Source organism: Crocodylus siamensis, chromosome 3 (genome assembly GCF_052110815.1).
Source record: "Crocodylus siamensis isolate JL-2025a chromosome 3, ASM5211081v1, whole genome shotgun sequence".
Classification (NCBI taxonomy): domain Eukaryota; kingdom Metazoa; phylum Chordata; order Crocodylia; family Crocodylidae; genus Crocodylus; species Crocodylus siamensis.
Window position 1 is genome coordinate 111,499,449 of NC_143397.1, and position 19,818 is coordinate 111,519,266.

The 19,818-nt window shown below is 45.7% G+C and overlaps 1 protein-coding gene across 6 annotated transcripts; it reads right to left on the reverse strand.

Annotated features, from left to right (window-relative positions):
- Nucleotides 1-140: 140 nt before the first annotated feature.
- On the reverse strand, nucleotides 141-19,790 carry TSTD2 (thiosulfate sulfurtransferase like domain containing 2). Of its 6 annotated transcripts, none has more exons than XM_090038987.1 (11): nucleotides 19,694-19,790; nucleotides 17,614-17,812; nucleotides 13,538-13,866; nucleotides 12,136-12,244; nucleotides 11,081-11,284; nucleotides 9,134-9,259; nucleotides 7,442-7,547; nucleotides 5,626-5,744; nucleotides 4,763-4,921; nucleotides 3,810-3,948; nucleotides 141-1,851 (listed from the first exon to the last, which is right to left on the reverse strand). In XM_090038987.1, the coding sequence occupies exons 2-11, from the start codon at nucleotides 17,803-17,805 to the stop codon at nucleotides 1,622-1,624; spliced, it is 1,713 nt and encodes a 570-aa protein (XP_089895113.1). In that variant the 5' UTR covers nucleotides 17,806-17,812; nucleotides 19,694-19,790; the 3' UTR covers nucleotides 141-1,621. The 6 variants fall into 6 exon arrangements, with proteins under 6 accessions (XP_089895113.1, XP_089895111.1, XP_089895116.1 ...); XM_090038985.1 differs by having other exon boundaries at nucleotides 19,616-19,771; XM_090038990.1 differs by lacking the exon at nucleotides 19,694-19,790 and adding an exon at nucleotides 19,489-19,507.
- Nucleotides 19,791-19,818: the final 28 nt, after the last annotated feature.

Genomic DNA, 19,818 nt, shown 5'->3' on the forward strand with positions numbered 1-19,818 from the left:
ATCCTTCCTATTTTAAAAGTTCAGCTCTAAAATAAAATTTACATGCTTTCACATTTAGCATTGAGAAGGGAATGCAGAAATGCCTTTGGCTAGGATTCCAATACTTCCAGCAAGCTGAGATATTTTTGTACTTGATGGTTCTTTTTAAAAGGACACCTGAAACTACACTTGTAGTTTTGAATTCCCAAACCTGGCTACTGGCAGCACTCTAAACCAGGACTACAGAGTGTGATTGAGAGTAGTCTACTACAAATGTGCCACTCTCAAACACAGTAAGACAAGGTTTGACAACATAACTGATGTCAGATGAGTGCGGGGGGATAGCAGATGAGGAATGGGGGAGGGAGGGGATCTGCTCAAAAAACCTCTGGGAGCCCTTTCAATCATTTCATGGACACTGAACAAGACACTAAGCAATTCCTTTTAAAATATGAATTCTGAGGAAGGCTCCCAAAGCAGAAACCAAGATGTTTCAAAGACGTGCTTCACAAAAAGCAAACCACACTAAGTAGAACCCTGGAGCACTTAGTCATATAGTAACACCATTATGAATAAAATGTCAGGCCTTAATTACAACTAGTGCCCAATCCTTCAGCTATCAATTCCTTCACTTCCTACCAGAGCGCTGTAAAGTGAAACCATTAGCCCCTATTTGGAAATAAACCTGCTGTATCCGACAACAGGTCACTGCAGGAACCTGAGAAAAAATTATTTTATTTTTAAAAACAGTTGTTATGAAAAGCCATTATTGGACCTTATCCCTTAGTACAGAAAGTGGGGAGAAGTTTCAAAGAATATTTTCTTCATTAGTGCTCAATCTGCCAAAATATTAATAAAAACTGTTGAATTCCATTTTGTCAGATGCTTTAATAAGCCTGGATTGAGAGTCACTTCTGGGAGGCTGGAAACAATCACTTTTCAAATCTATGGCACTGGGTCCTTTCAAGGTTGCATGCTGTTTCTTCTAACAGTCATTAGTGAGAGCTGAGAGTCAAGCTAACATCCCACAGCCACTGCTGAGCTACTTAGTCAATGCCTGATAACTGCAGAAGCACTAGCTTGAGTTTGGAGAGTAGAACAGAGCTGCTTATGTTCATGTGGAAAAATGGCCTTAACCACAGGCAGCCCACAGTCCCAGGAATAAATAAGTTGTTGTCTCCGTCTCTCTTTGATTTCTTGCCAACACCAGTATACGTGGTGTGTGGGGAGGGAATGGGACACGTAGACATGTCTCAGTTGTGGGAAGGAGAATGTAGACCTTGCCTACTCCTTTACATTTTTTGTTTTCTTCTGGTTGTAGGCAACCATTCATCATAGGATACATCATATTGTAGGAGGCAGAAAAATGACTTCACTTCAAAAAAGTGGTATAGCACCATTGTTTGATATGATACTTTGCTAATTTATACTCAGGCAGGGGAGGGTATTATTGGTGCAACCTAGCCCAAGTATAGATTAGATTAGGGCTGAGATCTTTGGTGACACCCAAGGCATCTGGATGCCCAAACTGTGATTAAAATGACTGAAAATGGACATCTGACCCTGGGAGGTGCAGCCCCTATATGGAAGTGTAAACACCAGCTACACTACAAAGGGGAACTCCACTGCACCAGAGATGCTGTTAGATGTATTCTACTGGTACCTGCTGCCGTCGGTCTGTACATTCACATTCTTCCTTGAGCACTGGGCTAGAAGACCGTGAAGCCAGCTTAAGCCCTTTCTCTTGACAAACAGAACAACAAGCTGTGAAGCCTTTCTCTCGACAGCTCAAGCATGTCAGGACAAGCTGCCGGCAGTGCTGGCTGGAACAAAGTCTGTACTGGTCCCACAATGTGCCACAGTATCTGCATGCTGGAGAGAAAAGAAGTATGCTGACAGGTCACGCTGCTTACAAGGCTGATCGGCACTGGATGGTGAGAAGGAGTAGGAAGGGACCTAAGCCTCTGAGTACAGAAGTACTAGGACTCTGAATAAGAATGACCTGCTGAGGGGTAGAACTGGGCTGCAAGGCCTTCTCTCAATGTTTCCTCTTCATCTCCTGCATTCCCATCATGTCTCAGTATGAGGTCTAGCCCACCCCAGGGAAATCTGGATTTTCTATTTAAAAATACTGAGTTGTCCTGCCCCCTGGGATGGCTTGTGCCCAGGGTCAGCACAGTGTAATCCTGCTGACTCAGAGCCAGTTACCCATATGAACTGGTAGGACTCTGAGAACGAGTTATGTGTGTACTCTTAGCTAACAAACTGCAAAGGACAGCATAAGCAGAGATAGGGGCAGTACATAAATAGCCCAGACCTTCAGTATGCTCTCAACTCCCTGTAGTGCTCTGGCAGGAAAAGAAGTCCCTGTACAATTCAGAGCAGGATTTTTTCCTTTAATAAGCAGCTTTCTACACAAGCTTGCTGCACAAGTGGGGAGTTAAACCTGCCCCACAACATTTCCCTTTTGGTTCTTTTCCAGAAATGGCCACCATATCTCTGAAGGGAAAAGGAGTGGAATGCCTCATTGCAATGGTGAAAGAATCACGTGGTGCCTCAGTTAGAAGGGCTGTGCTACGCAAGGGCAGTTTGATCAGCTTTGTTCTAAGAGATAATGGATTATAACAAGAATGTAGTCTCTAAGGCAAGTAGCCTTTTTTGCCCACTTAGACAACAACTGTTGGCTTTGGCATGTCAGAAACATTATCTTGTGACCTGCTCTATCACTCCCAATTGCAGACATCCTCCTGGGGAAGGCCCCCTGGCTCTGGTACCCTCTTGCAGATGACCTGGCCTTACTTGGCACTCCAGCATTACCCTGTATTCGCCTGCCAAGCCTTGTTCTTAACTTTTATCAATTCTGGGAGATTTAGGTGCCTTCCTACCCCTTTTCATCATTAAGCCACGTCTTATCTGGCCCAGACAATAACATACTCAGTCTCTCTGCAGGGTTTCACTGCCCTCCCCAGTTCCAGGGCTTGTCAGCTTACTCCCAGTTCCAGGGCCTCCATCAGCCCTTCACACAAAACCAGCAGGGTTCAGTGACCTCAGCTGGCTGTCAGAGGGCTAATGCCCAAGTTCAACAGAACACACAGCGCCTTCACAATAGGTGTCCTCAGTTGTCTTCCTACTCCCGTACTAACCCCCCCACGTCAGGACAAAATAGTCTTTAACAAAAATGTGCAAGCTCGCAAGGGTGCCCTTCTGCAAGCTAACCTCCCCTTCTCTTAACCCCCCCTTCTCTCTGTCTCTCTGTCTCTGTCTCTCTCTCTCTCTCTCTGCCTTCTGGGCTTATACAATGTAGAGTGTCTTTTTGCAGTCCTTCCCCAGGGACTCCTTCCTCTCCTGCTGCCTGGGCTTGACTGCCTGGGCAGTTCAGGAACTTATATGGCTTCACGGCTCCAGCCCTTCTGGCCTGCACTCCCCCTCCTAATGGAGCACAGAGATTCTCCATTACATAGCTAGCAGGCTTGCTGCTCTGCAGCCTGCAAGTTTGCACTGCTGCTTGCATGTTTGTCTCAGTAACAGAGAAGTCAGGGGCCCCCTTTCCCCCTCATCCTTTCACAAATGAAAAGCATCTCTGTGGCAACTCCCACTACTATTTACATGGAGAAAGCACCTTAGGAAGATATTCCACATATTTTTAACTGTCTTTATGCAATGTGATGTCTAGAAACCAGTAGAAGAAGACTACATCCTGAGACCAACATGCCCTCTGCTCTGCAAGCATGCCACACTCTGAGAATCCACACATACTCCACAGACTTAAGAGTTTTGTGGTGGCTAATGTGTTAGAACCCTTAGCCTGTGCACTGAAGTACTGAACCTACCTGAAATGATATCTTTGTTGGAAGAGATAGCGTAACGTTCATCAAATACAAACAGCTTTCCCCTGTAGAACCCATCTGGAAATTCTTCCAAGTACTTATGGATGCCGCCCTTTAGCTGGTAAACTGCCGTGCACATGGCCTGTTTTAACCAAATCAACAGAAGTACTAAGCTAGGCCATAATAGCAGGATTGTGCCAGACAGCTTAATGCATGCAGTTCTCAGGAACGGATGTTTTTGAATGACCATCATGAGACCTCATGTATGTGCCACACACCTAGACCACTTCCTCCCAGGTGCTGTTGCTGGCTGATATGGAGTCAAATGGCTGTTGCATTTCAGTTTAATCAGCACTGTCTGCGGTATGTCACCATCTCCCTTTCAGAGTTCCTCCCAACACGCTGCATAACTGAGAATGAATTAAGCATGGGCTGTCCAACTTCTGAGTGGCTGTTTGGATTGCATGCACCAGGAACCAAGCAGACTCCCTGGTCCCCTGCAGGCTTTATTGCCCCGCCCCCAGGGATGGGGAGCCCAGAGACCTCTGCAGCAGCAGGAGTGGAGGAGAAGCAATGGCTAGGCAGGAGCCCATTAGTTGCAATTTAACAGCCTATGGGCCACAAATTGGACAGTCCTAGATTAAACCTTAAATTTCTGGAGGGTTTACCTGCACTGTCCTCCCATGGTAAGGCACGCGGAATTAAGACTGGGAGGGGTGTAGAGGAAGGGGTAGTCTAATGGGATGGGGGCTGGACTAAAAAACCTAGGTCTGATTCCCAGCTCTGCCTCTGATTTGATATGAAATCCCAAGCAAATCACTTATTGTGTCTTGTGCTTCATTTCCAATGTTTAAAGGGGGAATATAGCCCAGTCCCTTTGAACCAGGGACAGAGAGACCCAGATTAGGCAGGGAACGTCCAATCTCAACACTGCCACTCCCAGAGCACCTGCTCACCTTAGTCCGGAGGTAGGCAGAGCCCCTTTCACAGCGAATCCCTCCAGTGCAGTACATAAGTACTCGCTTGTTTTTAAACAGCTCTAGATTTTTGTCCACATAGTTGGGGAAGTAGCTGAACTTCCTGATATCAGGAGCCAGGGAACCCTGGAAGCGTCCCTGGAACAAGAGGTGGCCATGTGAACCAAAGTGTGAGCAAAAGGTAAGATACAGAAGTCCCCACATTGTTAGGTATATGTGTAAACTGAAGATAAAACTAGCCCTTTGGGTCTGACGCGCTGGTTCCCTCCAGCCATGTTGGCCAGATCCTCAAAAGTATTTAAGTGTCAAACTCACATCATAATCAACAGCAGGTACCTAAATATCTTTAAAAATCTGGACTTAGGGTCCCCTTCACTTGCCTACTCTACCCCAGCACCCCAATAGAAAGATGGTGGCCTGGTGGAAAATCCATCAGAGAGGATCCACTACCTCATTTTATACTTGCTCCTTAGCACAGAGGAGGGCACTGTACTCCACCATCTCCAGGGCAAAACTTGGGTCTTTCTGGCATACATGAAATATGAATGGCTTTCTTCTACAGCTAAAGCTGTGGAGTCACCTTGTTGCTTCAGTTCTATTATACTGCTACTACTGTAGTGGGCTAGTCTGAGCAGTCAGCTGAGCAGGTCCCTATGTTGCCAGGCAAGGCCTCTTCTGCTTTTATTCTGGGGGTAATATTTTCTAATTAACTCTACTTCACAGATGCAAGGTGGAACAGCGAGCCCTGTCCCCACAGTTGTACCGTGCTTCTGAGCCCAAACAATGAAATGACTCTCCCCTTGCACTGATAAAAACATCACAGGAAGCCAATAAATACTTACTATTTTGCTTTCATAGAAGTTCCTACAATCCAGTAAAATGGTGTCATTTTGTGCTTGATTAGTCTGAGATAAATATTTTTCCACTTCTTTATGAAATTCCTGAGGTGACATATGGATTCCTAAAAGGGAAATGATACCTTGTGAAGAGCTGAGTGACATTTGAATGGTATAGCAAGGTAACTGATTCAGGTTGCACATTTAGACCATTCAAGCCCAGAGGTGATATATGTATCTGACCAACTGCCCTAGGAAATAACTGGTATAGGATTTCAGCTAACCTCACCACAAGCACAATGGGCTGAATTTAGTTTTGAGTTAATTCCTTTGGCTTCAGCAGGTGACAAATGTGCCATGAGACAAAACAAAGCCCATCAGATAGGCAGCACTCCAAGAACAGGCTTACAGATATTGTGAGATTGATTTTCTGCTACTCTCCCCGCTTGAGCAGATGCTTACATCTTTAAAAACAAGGAACAAAACATCCCCCTTCTGATCTGGCAGACCCTTCTGTTCACTTTGGCCTGGTGAAGAGAATACCAGCTGGTTGGGAAATGTTTTGATTAAACGCTTACTGTGAGAATGTACCACTCTCTGTGAAACTTCCATCAAAAAGAGCTTCTCAGCTTCAAGATGGGTTTTCTAGGCAGAGGCAGGTGGACAGGAAGGAGGGTCTGACCTATCCATACTTGGTGGCTAGGAAGTGAGCCTTCAACACAGGGGAACAAGATGTGAATCTCTGCTCTCATTCAAAGTATGGACTTGAATCTGAGTTCCCATCTCTGAGATAAGTGCCAGACAATTGGTTCTTCTCTGAAGCAGATGCCCTCAACTTCTCTCGTGGAAACTGTTCTACTTAGTACATATATTTAAATAGTCATTGGCACAAGAACTTGAATCCTGCGTCTCCCACATCCTTGGCAAGTGCCCTGATCTCTGAGCTAGAGAGTCAGTTGCTTTGGCTGCATTATCTGCATAAAAAGGAACACTTTGAATAAGCCTCCGTTTACAACAAAGACAGCTCACAGGTATCTCAGCCAATGTTTCCCCTACAGAACCTGAAAGATTTCAAAAAACGACTCAGATTAAGTACTTTTAACAACCTGGGTCCTAGTGTCTGGTAAGTACTAAGAATAAGCTGCAAAACTCAGCTTTCTTTTTGGCTGTACAGAGCAAAGAACCAGATTGTTGCAATGTGCATGTGGACCTCTAGCACTTCACATGGGCTCCTGGCTGCAGCTGGGAAACCTTACCCAATGAAACATACTAGGGAAAAGTACTCCCCCTACTATGTAAGGTGGGAGACCAGGCAGCCAATCCTCCTCTTCCATGCTGACTGCTCCTTATGTTTTTTGCTTCTCAAAACTTGCACATTTAGTCAAGCCTGTTTTACAAGTAACAGAGGTTGCACAAGGTCATATTAGGCACACCTAAAAATTGAACCCTATACTTCCTCCTACAGCCTCTCTTAACTGGCACCAGTATTAAGGTGCACTTGCTTTTGAGAACCAGCAAGGCTGTTACCTTAAGATGCTGCTTAAATTATTATTGACTGGGATGAATGAAATGTACAGTTCCATTTCAAATGGCCAAAGCAATAAAATCCTGTGCAAATCAGATCCAAAAAGATCCCATGTAGAGAATTATTCCCACTGCTGACCTGGAGCAGTCTGGGACATTTCTAACAATGTTATTACTACTGTAGTTTTGATCTGCTTGCTAGGCAGAAGGGAGTGTCTGGGCAAGTGCTTTCATCTCATTTGCCTCGCAGTTCTGTTCTCATGTCTGCTGAAGATAAGTTTCCATAAATCTGACATACCAGTTTCTTTGTAGGAGACTTTGTTTGGATCAATGCCCATGGGTACAATCTCTTCAAACACATCTACTCGAAGGCCTGGGAAACAGTGTGCTCCTCCTGCACTGCTCTGGGACATTAAAAACAGGAATACATCACAAAAAGGTATTGGCTATCCAGTTAAAAATGTGGCAGAGGAAGGCAGGACACTTAAGACTTCATGATGATCTGAGTTTCTGCATGTAAAGACAAGTCACTTTTGAGGAATGGATGGCACAGGGGATGGGTATTAGCCACCCTTAGTAATGTGTGCAGGGTGGTTCCAATCTAGTTCCCAGTGGACAGATACCAATATCCAAATAACTCTTAAAGAGGTGACCAGGCATTATCTGGTGTTGGCACAGGGCCTCAACATAGAGGCCAAGGGCTGAACGGGCCACAGAAAATACACCAGCTGATCCATAGGCTAACTTGGATCTACGGTTTCCTTAAGAAATTACCACCTCTCCTGATCTCCTCTGAGTTTGTTTTCAACTTTTGTGTTTGGAACTAAAGATTAAACACTGACCAGAACCACAGCTACAAAATTAAACCAGCACTAATCTTTCCTAACACCTTTCAGTTTAATGATTCTTGATCTATTCTATTTAATTTGCTTACTTACAGCAGACAACATTTCTTTACTGTAAATAAGAAAATAAGAACCAAGGTAGAGGAGATGGAACAGGAGGAAAAAGAGTACGAGGAGGAGGAGGAGAAAACAGAGGAGGTCAAGGAGGAGGAAGAGAGAAGGAAGACGAAGACGAAGACGACAACAAAGATTATGACAACTATGCTTCTCCTCAAAGCAACTGTTCCCTAAACCAATGCTACAGGAGATAGGCTCCTTGGAATTTTTACTGTAGTAGAGAGACGCTACCCAGAAGGAAGAATAGTGTGTGCATATATTTCTAAAAGTAAATCTTAAGGTGAACAAGTATTTCATAGAATAGAAAAGTAGGGCTGGAAAGAACTCCTCCTAAAGGTCATCTAGTCCAACCCTTGCCTAAGGCAGGATCATACCTATCCAAACTATCCCATATAAACCATAATCTAAACTCTACATAAGACTACTGTCAACCCTGACACAACACAGACCTACACCTTAAACTGCTACAGGTAAAGCAGAGGATCGACAGCAGCCAATGTCCTGCTTATGTGAAATGTTGTCAACATATGCTCAAGAGTTCTCAGGTAGAGGCCCACACCCCTGCTACAAAGGAACACAAACCCCCCACAGTCTGTACCAATCTGACCATGGGGTAAAATTCCTTCCTGAGCCCAAATATAATGATTGGTCTGACCCTGAGTGGTGGGGCAAGACCTTCTAGCCAGGAACTTCCAGCTTTGGTCCCAGCGGAAGCATTGGCACATCCCAGTCAAAGTCCTCAGCCTTGGTTGTAGCCAACATCCAATGCCTCCAAGGAAGGCTTTAAACCACCCTGATATATGTAGCAAAAAGAAGACGGGGAGAAGGGCGGCGGGGGGGGGGGGGAGAGGGGGGCAAACTGCAAAGCCCAGAAGCATTGAAAATACCCATAGTAGAACATAGGCACAGGTATGCCTATGTCATCCCTGACCAGTGGCTGTCCAACCTCTTCTTGAACACCTTCAGTGATGGAGTCCATAACTTCCCAAAGTAATCTACAAATAATGTATGCAAATAACTTCTTTTACCTTGAAATCCTCTCTACACAAAATGTTTTTGAACAGAGGATGGGAAAGCACTGCTTCTATATAAAGATATGTAGCTACTTTGCTTCCGCCAACTGTCCCATTAATTCCTTCTGAAGCAATCCGCACCTGAAAAACAAGGAAAACCAGATTTCAAATAATACTGCAAACCAGTATTACACTTTCCAGATAACAGTACAAACTAATCAACATGCAAATAAAAATGGGGTCCCCGACAATGCAAAAAAGATTGTAGAACTATAATCAGAAAAAGGGAAAGTGGGAGGGAAGCAGTAGCTGACGTTGCAGGAGGAATGATTACAGTAAAAAAGAAACCACAAAATAAGATTAAATGTTCAGTTCTTACTTTTACTCCAAGATATACTGAATCAGAAAAACTTGTGCAAGAAGTGGAGAAATAATTACTAGGAATGGACCAAATCCTGTAGTAACTACTAAGGCAAACTTCCAGTGACAGGTCCAATAACTACAGTAGCTACGAGTAAGTGAAAGTGTAGGTGTTGCAATTAAATTCAACTCTGATGCACAAATTCCAGAACACTAAAGTGAACAAAACCTGAATTTCACAGAACTGATAGAAGCAGTTGTGATTAGATCAGTAATTCTCAACCAGATGCTGCAGCACGCTGCAGTGGCTCAAGGTCCTTGCAAAGGTGCCACACAATGTTAACACTGGGCGCATCTACACCTGCACCCAACTGTGCAGCTATTACTGAGCAGTCAGCTTAGTACTTGTTTAACCACCATTACTGCGCAGTCCCAGCAATGCACGGGTCATTTTCAACCCTACTGTGCAGTAGCACAAACTGCTATATGGTAGCCTTGGCATCACAGTTTGTGCCTGCCAGCGCCACAGAGTCTCGTATAGGTGCACCCACTGTTATGTATTCAAGTATGATTCACAAGATAAACCCAGAGATTTCGAATAGGAATCCTCAGTATTCTGACCTGTTGTGATCTTTCTCAGTTCTATGCAACAGAAGAATTGCTCTATTATTTTTCTGTAGTCAAAAATAAGTGAAAACTAAGAGCCGTTTTTTTCTGAGAGGTGCCTTGACTGTATCCAGGAGTGCTTTGAGCCTAAAAAAGCAAGGTTCTTTGGGTAGATATGATATTTTATTAGACTGAGTAGTTTCAAAAAAGTTCTTTGCAAACTTTCAGGTACAACCACCCTTCTTCAGGCATAGGAAGTCTCTGCTGTTCTGAGCCTAAAAACTTTAAGAACCACTAGATTAGATCAAGGAAGCAGCAAAAAAATATGAAGATGAAGAAAACTACCAGATAACAAATGAGCAAAGAGGAATTTAGTGTGTCAGGACATATCATTGTGGTATCTAAGAGCTGCATAAAGCAGAGAAAAGAGCTGCTTTGTCTCATGTTCCTACTGGACGAAAGAGCAGAGCTTTTGATTCATTTTGTTTTAAACAACACTGGTTATGGGAACACTTGATACAAGAGCCGATTATTGAGCTTGGAATAATGTGCGCAGAACTACAAAAAGGGCAACAATAATTTTATGTGAATTGGGGAAAAGTCAGGGCTGAAACTGAAAGGAAAGGACGCAGACCATCAAATGTAAGTATCAAGGGATGTGAACACACTCTATGAGTTAATTTCAGTGTGGCTAGAGTATAAATAGCTAAAAAATAACATTTAGTGGTCTAAGATTGTTGTAAAGAGACAAAGCCTGAAGATAGAGAAAGAATAGTTCTGGATAGGCATTAGAAAAAAAAGGCTTTAGGACAGTGGTCAGCAACTTTTTCAGGCTGCAAGCTAAAATGATCCAGCTCAGTCACAGGTGGGTAGGTGCTACGATTCACTGCTCCAACCATCAACACATCTTCCCACTGCAGCCACTTAGTTCTGCTACAGCACAAGGGAAGCTCCCACCACTGCTGCTTCTTCCTGTCACATAATGGGAGTACCCACCACTGCTGCCACCTCTTTCCACCACAACTTGAAAGCCACCACACTGAATGCTGCCAGAGCCCTGCTGCCAAATGCCAACAAAACCCCATGTCCACAGGTTGAATCCAATGGTTCCATGGGCCAGATCTGGCCCACAGGCTGTAGGCTGCTGACACCAGCTCTAGGTGATATGAAGCAGAAGAGGCTATCGGTAGGACATCTGCACTGCAGAAGTTTGGAACATGCAAGACAGAACAATACAGAGATCAATCCTGCAAAAGGCATAAAGTCTAGGTAGAAGAACAGTGCCCTTATTTTCAGCCTAAAAGCTGAGCTGTGACAATGAGGCAAGCAATAAATCATCCTACTCCTGTATTTTCAGATTAGCTATTCTGCTGTCTTCCCTACATGCAACAGGACAAAGTACAACTGGGCCATCTGTAAGGTACACTGTTCCTGTACTGGGTTGTTACTCTCTCATCCAGGCCCAGGAGCCAGCCTTCCCTCTTTCCCACCCCAAACTAAACAATAATAAAACATCAATAGAACCCCACCCCCACTTGCCTCTCCTATCCAAGTCAAGGGCTCAGACTCTCTCAGTGGATGTGTCCACACATGCAATTAATGTGACTGAATATACTCCAGTTCAATCTGAGCCAGAATGAAGTAATCCTGATGTTACCATCTATCCATGCTTTTGAATGCAGTAATTTACTGTGCTGCAGGATATCACATGTATCTAACATGATTATCCAGCAATGCAGTAAATTAGTCCAATGCACCTTAATTGCTGTGCATATGTAGGCAGTGATGCTTTACTGCACAGGAAATTAGTCTGCAGCGCAGTAAAGTGTCTCCTGTAGATATGCCCAGTGCTACCTTTCTTCTCAGCTGCCTTCCCTCTCCAGCATCATCTCTCTGGGAGCTTTTAACTTCCCCCAGGCCCAACCAATCATCCCCATCAGCAGGCCCAGAGCTTTTAAGCAAGCTGCAGGGCTCCAGCCCCTGAGCCATGCACCTTGTTACAGTTCCTCACAAAGCAGAGGAAGCTATCTGAAGAGACAGTAATCGCTTACCTTGCCAGTGATATGCAAGTGTTGGCACAGAGCCTTCTGCCAAACGCAAAGCCTCTCTGGGTCTTTCACTTCACAGTAGCAGTAATATAACAGCACCTCTCCCACGTCACTGCCAAGGGCACCACAAAGAACAAATTGGGATTGGATTTTAGACTCAATGGCAAGAAAAGAGTTGCAGTTGATGCTGCTACCAGGGCCTGATACCAAATTAATTAATTTCCTCCATGGCTATTGTGCTGTTGAGTCACTGGATGCCTTTTTCATTTACTTCAAGTAGAAGTGGACATAAATCAGAATTTGTGCAGCTCATCATGTACCCCTGTATTTTATTTATTATATGCCTGGGAATGCTGAAATGGCTTAACTAGCTTTGCATGTTATGTCCATGCCTGTGCTTTATAACTTATTCCCATTCAGGATTTCTTTAAACACATCCCACACTGGAACTTTTGTTTTCAAGATATCAGAGATCTGCTAAGGACTAAAGTTATGGCAAACTTGAAGCAAACCCATTTGAACTGTCCAGATGAAAACAACATTAACTTTTTAGGGGCAAGAGGGGGCCAATTTCTGAGTAGCTCCACCTGAACTCTTACATACAAAGGACAGTGTCACCATGGCAGGGAACGGGCCCTGAGCATATTCAGCACATCTGTTCCTACACACAGGCATCATACCTGGAAATAAGCCAGTGAAAATGATTCAGGCTTATTCCCAGCAGACACTCTAAAGTACACTGGAGCCCAAGGGCTTGAGAGAAGTTGCAGAAGAATGCCATGAAGTGGCCTCATTAGTAGATGTCTAGGTTCAGAGCACAGAAGGTGCTTGGGGCCCTCCCAGTCAGGAAACACTGCTGCTATCATACAAAAATGTCCCAAGTAAGATTTTCTTAATCTCCTTATTAATGCAAAAAGTACCACTAAACTACATGCCAGCAAGTCTACTGTTGTTGTTTTCTTTGGTACGTGCCCTTTGGTACGTGCCCTTTATGAGAATGTGGGTCACACTCATGTGGACTCTCTTTGACTTGATGGGAAACATACAGATGTGGGACCAGATCCCCCACCCCACCACTGCCTCACATCTATGCAAGCTGGACATATATGCTCACAGATCAGAATTGCAATGTTGTCCTTGTCCTTTGTACTGGGTTGAGTGGCTGCACACAGTGTACTAAGTAAACAGGAATAAGTCCAAGAATGAGTCCATTTTGAGTAGCTATACAGAGAGAATCTGAACATACTGAGGATGGAAAGTTTTGTATCTTCATAAAAGTTACACCAGTGTAACAAAAACCTGTTTTTTAATGGCTGGAGTTCAACTGATGCAACATGCTCAAAGTGGCTGATGGCTGGCTCACAGTGAGTAACACAATTTTTATATCACTGAGGCAATGTCTTACCTTGTTAGTTCATCAAAGCTAATGTGGCTTGTGTCTGGGAGCCTAACAGATATCTCAGGGTTGTTACAAGTGGGACCGTTTAGCCTAATGGCCTTGTCCACAGAAGCTGGGTTACTTGAGGTGCTAGCTTCAGCAGCCAACTGCTTTAAAATCAAACCTGTTTGTTGCCTGATGTCACTGACATGCTGCGTAGCTATGTGTCTGTGAATGCTGGAGAGGTCTTTGAACATTTGCCTGCAGCATTTCCACCATGCTCCCTTCCCGCAGATGGTCGAAGGGCAGTTAGCTGTAGCTGGCACTTCCTTCGTTTTAACAAAGAGGGCAAATGCCTGCAAATCATAACATTCCATCCGTCAGACTTGTGATTCTGTGAAACAATCTCTCATGACCCAAAACTGAATGAAAGACAAAGCTTGGTGACTGATAATCTATCTGGTGCTTTAACTAGGCTTCACAGTTACTAAGAATGTTTGGTTAAGTAATTACCTTGTAGTTCCTCAGAGTCCTCACTTTTGATGTTGCTTTTAATCCAACCTAATAAGGATCTGAGTCTCCTTGGAAACAGGTCCTATGATAACATGGAGAGTGGGGGGAGCTCAGGGTTTAATTTTGGGAACATTGGCAGGGTTAGGCCCAAAGCCACTAGAGAAACAAAAGAAGCATTTCCCATGCTTTTCCCCTTCTTCTGCTTGCCTCAAACAATCATACCATTTCCAACCTTTACTCACAAGACAAAGCATTGGAATGATATTCCCTGTACTTTCATGCCTCCGGCTCATGCTAATATATAATAGGTGAATATAAAAATCAGCAACAGCTTTGCAGTTCTAGCTCCACTCAGTTACTTTCGGGGCAACTGAGATTCGTACTTTAATTAGAACCCTGCTCTCACAGACGAACCTCCCCTGTGCCCTCTGGGATGTTTCACAGTGCCACAGTCCTAAAATGGCCCTAAAACATCTTGCATATATTTCATGCCCATTATTCCCCCACCTGATGCCTGGACAAATGCAGCTGCCTACAGCTGAGGCTCATGTGGCTGCATATACAACTCTATTGCCAGGATATTCATGGGTATCTTCCTCGTACCTGGTTCACATCCTAATGTAATACCTTCCCCTCAGGAACCATTAAAATTCGGTGAACCCAGACAGCAAAGGAAACACTATTTTCTTTCTCTACTTTTACTGTACCTCTCTGCCTCACCACAAGGGTAGATCCCACAGACCCTCAAACATTTCAGGCAGATGGCAGCTAAGTGAGACAAATAGTAAACAGGGGGAAGGAGGGAAAAAAGGGAACAGGTTCATGAGAGGGGCTGAAATTCAGGGAAAATGAAGGGAAAACTAGATACTACACTTCAGGGAATTTGACTCCTTTGCCTTTTATTATGTGGAATCATGTCATATGTTGCTGTTTTGGGGAATATACACATAGATATGTCCACAATGCCATATAACATTCATATTACTTCTATTGCCTTGTGAGCATGAATGAAAGTAGCAGATAGCGTCAAAAATACTTTGCAATATGTTAAAAAAAAAAAAGCCCCCACCTAAGGACATGTAAAAGTTCCCATGTAGCTTAAAATCAGGGGTGCACTGATAAAGATTTTCTTGGCTGATACCAATGGCTGGTTATTAACGAGGCATATCGGCTGATACCAATCCAACAGCTGATTTACAGGAATGCAGCCAGCAGCCTGAAGAGCAGCATCCGGTGGGAAGGTCTGTCAGGGCAGAAGGGATGTGGGGGGCACAGATCAAGGCCTCCACGGTGAGGCAAGGAGTGAGGCAGGGGCAAGGGCATGATCTGCCCAGCCAGGGCGGTAAATGTGACCCCACCAGGAGTGGGATGGAACTGTAGGTGGCTCATCTGGGGGGCACAGGACAGCTCCTGCTGCTGCATGCGCCCCTGGGGGATGCATGTGCGCCCTCCCCACCCCAGAATTGTGTGTGGGGCAAGAGTGAGCTGCCCACTGTGGGCTCAGGTCCAGGGGCTGTGCTGGCCTCTTCCCAGCGGGAAGGCTGGGGCAGGAGGGAGCAGGGTGGGCAGCAGTGGTGCTGGGAAGGGCGGTTAGAGCCACCCCAAAATTCCCTGTAGCCAGGCCGTAGCACTCCCTCCCAGTGCCACTGCTGTCCACCCCACCCCCTACTTGCTTGGAGCGCAGCCCCAGCCCAGCCCTATCACCAGGAAGAGGCTGGTGCAGCCCCGGCCCCAAGCTCGCAATGGGCAGCCCACCCTCAAGCTGCGCACAAACCAGGGGGACACATGCCCCCCATGTCTCCCTCAGGGGTGCGCAGAGTGGCAGGGAATCACCCCCCCTCCCCACATGCCCTCCAGATGAGCTTTCCATGGCTCTGTCCCGCTCCCAGTAAGGTTGCATTCACCACCCTAGCTAGGCAGCACCTGCCCCTGCCCCACTCCCTGCCTCACCATGGAGGCCTCAATCTGTGGCCCCCTCCCCACTTCTCCCCTGATGCCCCTTCCCCCGCACAGACTTAAGCCAGACGCAGCTCTCCAAGCTGCCGGGCTACAATCCTGGCTGTGTGCATGCTACAGCTGCATGGATGCATACAGCATTGTGGTATTATTGGCCAAAAAAAAGCCGATTGCCAATTATGTTAATCTTCCTGTTACCTGTGCTGATTCGAAATGCGACAGATATATGGGTGCACCCCTACTTAAAATTGTAATAGCCTTCATTTACCCCAGGCAGCGATCCATGTTGAAATGGAAGTTCACACTCAAATCACTGCTGAAGAATTAACCACCTGCCATTCTTTGCATCTCTGTAAAGTCTGAACAAATGCTGTAACTGATCAATGTAACATGTGGGGTATAGCAGCAGATACCCGGCCCCTCTGCAATGAAGTTAAGTGCAAGTAGGAGATAGCAGGGAAGGTTGCAGAGTAGGAAACTGCTGAGGGGAAAGGCAGCTGTGCACAGCTGCATTCTGCCCAATTCCTTGTGCTTCCCTGAACCAAGTCTGACCATCAACTGGATCTGGTATGGGAGCCATAGGCTGCCAATCCCTGCTCTAGGCTTGAAACTTAAGTTTTGAATTTGTATTTACATCTTTTTTGCAATAGGAAGTTATTATCCTGTGGCAGCAGTTTAATGCAGTGAAGTTTCTTCTTCAGATATCAGCAAAGTCCTCAAACATATATCACCATATTTCAATCCCATTCTGTTGAGCAAAGCAGTTAAGGTTAAGTCTGTGGTTAAGTAACTGCACAGAGCAGGGAGCTAAACTGGCTGACCATTAAAGCCCTTTTCTGTCTTATTTATCTATGATTTTGGGTGCTTTGCTGAATCATGGCTTCACATCATGTCAGTCCTTTAAAGTAAATAAATGGTGATGACACTGCTGACTCCTTTAGTTTAAATAAGGGCTCCTGAACTAGCAGCCCACAAGGAGTTAACTTATGGACTCACTATCTCTCTCCCTTCCCACAACCTGGTTGTCCATGCCCATTTCACACTGCCTGCAGCAGCAGCAGGGGCTTAGGGCTAGTATTTACTGCCTAACCCAGCCTCTGGGAACAGGGCAAGGCAGCACAGAATGGCACAGCCCCAGGAACACCTGTGCAGCATGCTGCCACAAAGGAGCCTGCAAAAAGCTGCAGGTGAGGCTGAGAACCTCCTTCTATGCATGCAGTGCAGTGGGGTGAATGAGTACCTGTCCATGTGCTCAGTGCAATGGGGTTGGGAAGCACTTACTCACCTGAAAAACAGTACAACAGGGTGAAGAAATCACCTGTCCTCACTCACAGTGGAGTGGGCTGGGGGGAGCACCCACCTGTGTGTGCAAGGTGGAGTCTGAGGGGGCCCATGGCCTCTGCTAGTGCAGCCCCCACTGATTCATCCCATGGGGCATACAGTCCCCAGCTGCTTAGAAGTTGGACTGCTCTGATTTAAATACTGTGATGACAAAAAACAGCCAAAGACTATAACAAGAAGCAAGACAATGGTATGAACAAAATGGTGATTCTATGAATCACTAAAACTAATGAAAGAATATTGTTCTGTGCTGCATAAAATGAACATATGTAATAAAGTGAGAGAAAAGATACCTTCTTCTTTGCAAATGCATACTTCTTTCTCACACTGGCATCTAGTTCCACTTTCAGCCTAGGTTTAGATGTAAGATGAACAGATTCTTTCAGATCCAAATCTGGGAATTTTAATATACAAGACTCCACTTCATTTTCTCCAGCCAGCGGTGCCGAGGAGGAAATCATTGCTACAGCACCAGAGCTAGGCATAAGTTTCCTAAAGAAAAAAGGAGCAAATGATGTTTAGCATGTACACTAAGTAACATTATTTCAGTTTCACATATACATTTAAAACAAAGGAAACTCATTGTTAAAAAATATTTCTCTGCAGTCTTTTACTGTCACTGTCTTACAACAACAAAAGAGTGAACAAGTTGTAAGTTCAATCCTGTTATTGGGACATTTTAAGTATATACAACAGAGTTCAAGGAAGAAGTAATCAAAGATCTGTCCTAAGATCCCCAGCATCAGACAACTGAGAGCAGAAATATCAGACTAATTAGTGAACAGGAAGCTTCTGCAGTCCCCTCCACACTTTAATTTTGCCAGATAGCTTTAAACCTAAGCAATCACTATTTTTTACAAATCCTGGCCAGTTTACAACTGTGTGATGGATCAGTGGGCCAACTATTGCACAGATTACAGTTTGATGCTAGAAGGAACAGTTCTTCCTCCTTATGGGCTCCTGTTCCCCCTGCTCTCATTCGCAGGAAGCTGATTCTGCTGAGTCTGGCTACCGAAGGAAGCATGTCTAACCCCACATCCTTCATCCTGGAAATGCTTTGGTTGAGGAACTATTTACAATTCACAACCTTTTTGCAACCATTTTTTTCCTAACAAAACAGCAGCTGCAAGGCATTTATCCCAGTGGTGAAACTATCAATAAAAGTCAACCAAACCCACAAGATGCAGTAATGAACTAGGCAGATGGATGTTGCATCTGGAACACTGGCTCTCAGCCAGGGGGTCTGCATCTCCCTGGAGGACCATGAGCAGGTTTCATAGGGTCTGTCTGGCCCAGTCCCCCTGGGCTGAGGCAAGTCCCAAGGAAGGGGCAGGAGTGGGCTTGCCCCACAGCCTCCATCTTCTGGATGGTGGCTGTGGGCAGGCAAGTGAGGCTCTGTACTGCTGCTGTTCAGATGAGTGACCACCAAGTCCCACTTACTGCATCCAGGTATAGGTGAGGTGAGCCATGGAAGTTTTATAACACGCTGGGGGAATGGGGTGAAGAAAAAAGTTAAGAACTCTTTATTTAAAACACCAGGACATGGTTTTTTGTGTGTCTGGTGTTCTCTCTCTCTCTCATTGTGAAACTTTTTCAGTAGGACCCACCCCAGGCTGAACCTCCACCAGGTAGGTAGCAGTCCAGTGGTACAGCAGATTTCCAGAAAATACAAACTATGTACCAGGTGCTCGCAGTGAGGGCCACCTAAAGCAAACAGGTTATGAGATGTTTTTAAACAGGCAAGTCTGTTGTCAGTGAAGACGACAATGGGTACCTCCCCGAGCCGAGTCACTGCAGACACCCCTCACCTCCACCAAGTGCCCCCTCCCTCCCCTTGCTATCCTGCAAGGGGTCCTCTGGTGTCTCAAGGGCTGTTGCACATTCAAATGAAAGCTGGATAGAAACCAACTACAGATATTACCCATTTCAAGAACTTTTTCACTGGTTGGCTCTTTTTGTAGCCAGAGAGGCATTTTTATGGTGGGACAGTTACTTTGCACTTGCAGCTGGTCTAAACTTATTGTGCGACTGACCAGTGAATTGCAGAGCATACAGAGCGTGTAGCCAGGGCCTGAGGCAAAGGCCTGGCTCATAGCGCAGGGTTGCAGGCCTGTCTCTCATCCGCACCGCCACCTGCCTCCCGGCCCGGGGCAGCTTCGGCCAAATACCGAAGGCCGCGGGGATGCGCCGAGCCAGGCCGGAGTCCGGGCGGGCGGGCGCGCTTCAGCCCACGGAGACATGGGCCTCCAGGGGAGGGGAGGGGAGGGGCTGGGCCTCCCACAAGGCGGCTCTTACTCGGGCGCCGGCCCCGCGGGCGCTGACTCGGGCTCACGGCGACCGCAGCAATTTACTAAACCCTCTCTTAGTCCGGACCGAGATGTCCCGGCGGTCTCGTGTGCCCAGAGAGCGCCTGCGCCACCTCCGGGCTGGGTAGAAGGCAGCGGAAGCTGCTGACGAGCCCCTTCCTCCTCTTCCCCCGCCCTTTGCCCCGGAAGGCG